This window comes from Nematolebias whitei, chromosome 8 (genome assembly GCF_014905685.2).
Source record: "Nematolebias whitei isolate Nwh7 chromosome 8, NemWhi1, whole genome shotgun sequence".
NCBI lineage: Eukaryota > Metazoa > Chordata > Actinopteri > Cyprinodontiformes > Rivulidae > Nematolebias > Nematolebias whitei.
Window position 1 is genome coordinate 32,021,172 of NC_056505.1, and position 4,311 is coordinate 32,025,482.

At 45.7% G+C, this 4,311-nt stretch overlaps 1 protein-coding gene across 1 annotated transcript; it reads right to left on the reverse strand.

The window, feature by feature from the left end:
* Window positions 1-1,588: 1,588 nt before the first annotated feature.
* On the reverse strand, window positions 1,589-4,072 carry lrrtm4l2 (leucine rich repeat transmembrane neuronal 4 like 2). Its single transcript, XM_037680707.1, has 3 exons — window positions 3,907-4,072; window positions 2,284-3,407; window positions 1,589-2,220 (listed from the first exon to the last, which is right to left on the reverse strand). Exons 1-3 carry the CDS (start codon window positions 4,070-4,072, stop codon window positions 1,795-1,797), a joined length of 1,716 nt encoding a protein of 571 aa, XP_037536635.1. The 3' UTR covers window positions 1,589-1,794.
* Between the last annotated feature and the right edge of the window lie 239 nt (window positions 4,073-4,311).

Here is a 4,311-nt window from a genome sequence, read left to right on the forward strand (position 1 = left end):
AATCCAACAATTTTCAGTCAGGTCATCTGGACAGTTTCTTTTTTTTTTTTTCCTGAAACCTTGCGGATGGAACGGATGCCAAACGAAGGTGCAACGTTTCAGAAAAAAAAAAGAAACTGTCCAGATGACCTGACTGAAAATTGTTATATTGTGTTACATTTTTATATTTTTAGTGTGTGTTTTTCTTAAGCATGTTTTTGCACTGAAAAAAAGGAGTGGCTCTTAATTTCATTGTACTTGCATATAATGACATTAAAGACATTCTGATTCTGATTCTGAAATGGGGAGGATTTTATCAGGAAAGGCGTCTGACATAAAACACTTTTTCAATTTAGTTTATTTATATAGCGCCAAATCACAACAAAGTTGTCTCAGGGCACTTTACAGGAACATTCATATACATAGAAAAGCCAATTAGTAAAGTTGTCTATCTAAAGAAGCCAGCAGACTCGAATCTTCACTTCGTCACAGTCTCCCATCCTGAGCAAGCACAATGGCAACCGTGGAAAGGAAACACTCCCTTTTACCAGGAAGAAACTTTCAGCACTTTTGCCAGAACTATAATGTGAGTTCATCGAAGCGACATCATACTGGATCGGTCGAGGTGTGGGTTAACAACGACTGCCACCGGTGCTGTTGACAAACAGGATGCTGGTGGAAATTGTGCTAATGTTAGTCAAAGACTATGAGGAGGGAAACGTGTCAGAAGACAGAATGAGATGGAGGAGGACGACTCGCTGTGGCAACCCCTGAAGAGGGAAAAGCCAAAAGAAGAAGAATATAATGCAACAGTAATTAAAAAGTAAAAGTGTTTTAAAACTGTGTTTACATTAAAATACTGAGATGTGAGAGATTTCCAACTTTAGTCCTGGCCCCAGTCAAACTAGCCTTTAGCTAATCTGATCACATTTAAATTCCATGTCTCCAAAGTGAAGGAGTCCAAAGAGCTATCTACTACAGGTAAGATACTATTTGTACATAAGCTTATTGCAAAACCTTCAAAATGTTTGAACTTTGCTTTAAATGGACCTGACAGAATTGTACATCTCTGAAAACATCAGTCCTGAGATTAGACTCATGAGGTTTTCAAATCCCTAATTTGTCTGTCTCATTACACAATAAAACTAAAATGCATTTTTTTATTTTATCAGGTAAAAATGATTTCAACAAAAGAGAGGCCTCTTTAATGAGGAGAGTGGCATCTTGCAGTCGATGCTCTCTGTCTGCATGTTCCTCAACCTTCGGTGAGACTGCTACAGCTGCACTTGTCTGCCAAATGCAAAATAACTTAAATGGACTGAAATTATTTGTGAGAAAAAGGTACGCCATGGCAACTCCTCCGACCAGACGTCAGTAAACCAGAGGATTATCAGCTCATCCCTGTGACACACTCACACATACTTAAACTCAAAGAGAACACACACATCCTGAAAGCTTTACAGGCTTTAGAATAATAACAAAATGTAAAAAGTGGCTTTGTTGGCTCCTGGCGATATAATCTGACGCAGAATAAGGTCAGTTTTAGCAGAGCAGACTTGTACGGTCGGGATTTTGGATCACAGATAGCAAACCTGGATGAACCCCACCACTGTTCTCATGTCAATCAGAATGATAATTAGTTCTCTCTGAATATATCTCTCCATTCAAATCATCCATTCTGTGCACATAATTACATTGTGCAGAGCCTCCAAGTACTTCCTTTAGTGCTGCGGAATATTCAATCTTAAATCAGAGATAAAACCTTTTTATCTCCGCTTGGCAAAACTCGCCATTTGTTCCTCAAAGGCCGAGCGCTCACACCTCACATTCTATGGATCCGGATATAGTGCACGTGCACGGCCTGTTCTCCGTCACCAAGGAGTCCAGCGTCTCTGAGTTTGAATGATAGCTCAGATAGTACTCTTGCAGCTGCGAGTTAAGGTCCTGCTCCTGCTTGTGGGCCTTTTTCCTGCGCTTGTGGTTGACTGAGTGCTCCTGCAGCTGCCTCATGGTGTTAGGGTAGCGCCTCCACGACACATAAATAACCAACAGGATCAATGACACCGACAGGAACAGGGCTACGCTGCCTGCAATGATTTTATGGAAAGCCATATGTTCAAACTGTAGCTCTGGGGTAAAGGCTGTGGGGGGTTCAGCAGAGTAGGGGGGTGTAGAGCTTACAGAGGGCTCTGCTGTCTTTCGGTATGTCCCAGTTGGGCGGACAGGTGAAGTGGTCAATTTCTGTGAAGGTGACACAGTGTGAGTCATGTCTGTAATTTCAGAGAACCGCGCTGTGCCGTTCACTGCTTGGGTTGAGCTCAGCGCGGTGAGAGTCGTGGTCGAGAACATGTTGGATACGTTTGCGCATATCGAGTGATTCCTCACCACGTCCACCACTCGTTCGCCCTGCACAGACTTGGGGCCGCTGCAAATCATGCTGATGTCTTTGAGGTCCCGGAGGGTCCTGAGCCAGCCCATGAGAGGGCAGATCCTGGTGCTGCAGTCCCACGCATTCCCTGCCAGGCTGATGGTGGTCAGAGAGGTCCATGCCGCCACGGCCTCTACAGGCACACTGCTCAGCTTGTTCGATTCGAGATTGAGGATTTCTAAATTCGGCATGTACTGGAAGACCTTTGGGTCCAGCGTTTGGATTTCATTCCCAGACAGGTCCAGCTTCTGGAGTTTCTGCCAGGTCCATGCTGCGCCCTGGCTGATGGATCGGATGCGGTTCCACTGTAAATAAAGAGCCTGCAGGTTGGTTAGGCGTGGGAAAATGTAGAAATTAATCCTGGAAAACTGATTGTGTTCCAAGTGAAGCTCCTTCAACTTGAACAGCCCTAAAAACGTGGTGCGAGTCAGACCTCGCAAGCGATTATAGCCCAAGTCTAGAAATTCCAAGCTGCGGCACTCCAGAAACGTGCGAATAAAGATTTCCCTCAGTCCGTTGGATCGAAGGTGGAGATTCTGCAGCTTACGCAGGCCGTGGAAGTGGCCTGGTTGCAAAGACTGCAGCTGATTGTAGGATAAATCCAGATTCCTCAGATTGGGTATGGCGCTGAACGTTTTATTATGTAGATGGGTGATTTTATTGGAGCTGAGAATCAGCTCCTTGAGTCTGCGGACGCCACGGAAGGCCAAAGCGTCTATAGCACTGATGGAGTTATGGTCCAAGTAAAGCCAGATGAGCTGATTGAGATGAGCGAACTGGTACGGCAGCAGAACCAGCAGGTTGTTGTACCGCAGAGACAGTCCTTGGCATCCCATCGTGATGTTTACTGGAATGTCTTGGAAGATGCCAGACTCACAGTAAACAATCTTTCCTTCACAGCGACAACTCGCAGGGCACATCCTCTCCCCCTCGCTGAGCAGCAGCAAAGCAGCTGCCTGCAGAAGAAGACAAGATAACCTCCAGTCCAACATCACAGAACCTGTTGGGGGTAGAGATTGGGGCACAGGCAATCAAAGACATGACTTTGACTTTGGAAACTGTTTGCCTAATCAGTAGAGGTAAGACGTTCATTCTTCACACAGGAGATCAGAGAGCTTCAGCTTGAGCTCTGATGTCTGAGATCTGCTTCATGAAGAATTGATAACAGGCTGACGTTTGCTACTTTATGGGAAGTAAATAAATATATCTACATCTGGACAGGAGGACCAGTTGGACACAGATGTAGAGTAACTTAAATAAATCGGTGCATGAAATAGAAACAGCTCTTTTTTAAAGTGTCATCATCAAAGCCACATTTATCTAAGGTTGATCTTAGCTACAGGAGCATAAAGAGAAACTGACACTAAAATGTGTGTGTGGGAAAACCCATAAAGACTTACCCATCATTTGTCAGAGAGGGAAAGAAAAATTCTCTGTGAGGGGAGATGGAGGGAGAAAAAAAATGGATAAGAGCGCTCCAAGCTGCGCTCAGTCCGAGCCTGCAGCTCCACAGTCGCTCCGCATGCTGAGAGCCAAGTTTCCCCGCAGTTCGGACCGAACCGGGCCGCTGTCCAGCGGGACGGTTCCGCTGCGGGACGGCTGCGCGCTGGGGTCGCCGCTCCAGTTCACTCCAGTCCTGCGGTCTGTGTGCGCGCAATTACCCATTTGAGCGCCAGTGAACTGATGCGCGTCCTGCACCCCCTCCTCCTCCCCTCTTCTTTTTTTTCCTCCCTCCTATCTCTCTCTTCACCTCACTCCTTCTCTCAGGAGCGTGGGCGTCCTCAGGAACATAAGCTCACCGAATTCTGCCTGCACGTGGAAAGGCTGACATTATCCAAATGACTGTGAGGCTTTAAAAATACATGTAGGCCTATTTTTATTTAATGGCTGTGTTGTGTTGTGTG

Bases quoted from the DNA above. Each gene is read 5' to 3' on its own strand.
- lrrtm4l2 (XM_037680707.1), bottom strand. From the start codon at position 4,072: ATGGGTAATTGCGCGCACACAGACCGCAGGACTGGAGTGAACTGGAGC. The intron at 3,408-3,906 runs GCTCGGACTGAG...TACCCCCAACAG, and splicing joins GAGCGACTGTGGAGCTGCAG to GTTCTGTGATGTTGGACTGG. The intron at 2,221-2,283 runs GTGAACGGCACA...TCACCTTCACAG, and splicing joins CGCTGAGCTCAACCCAAGCA to AAATTGACCACTTCACCTGT.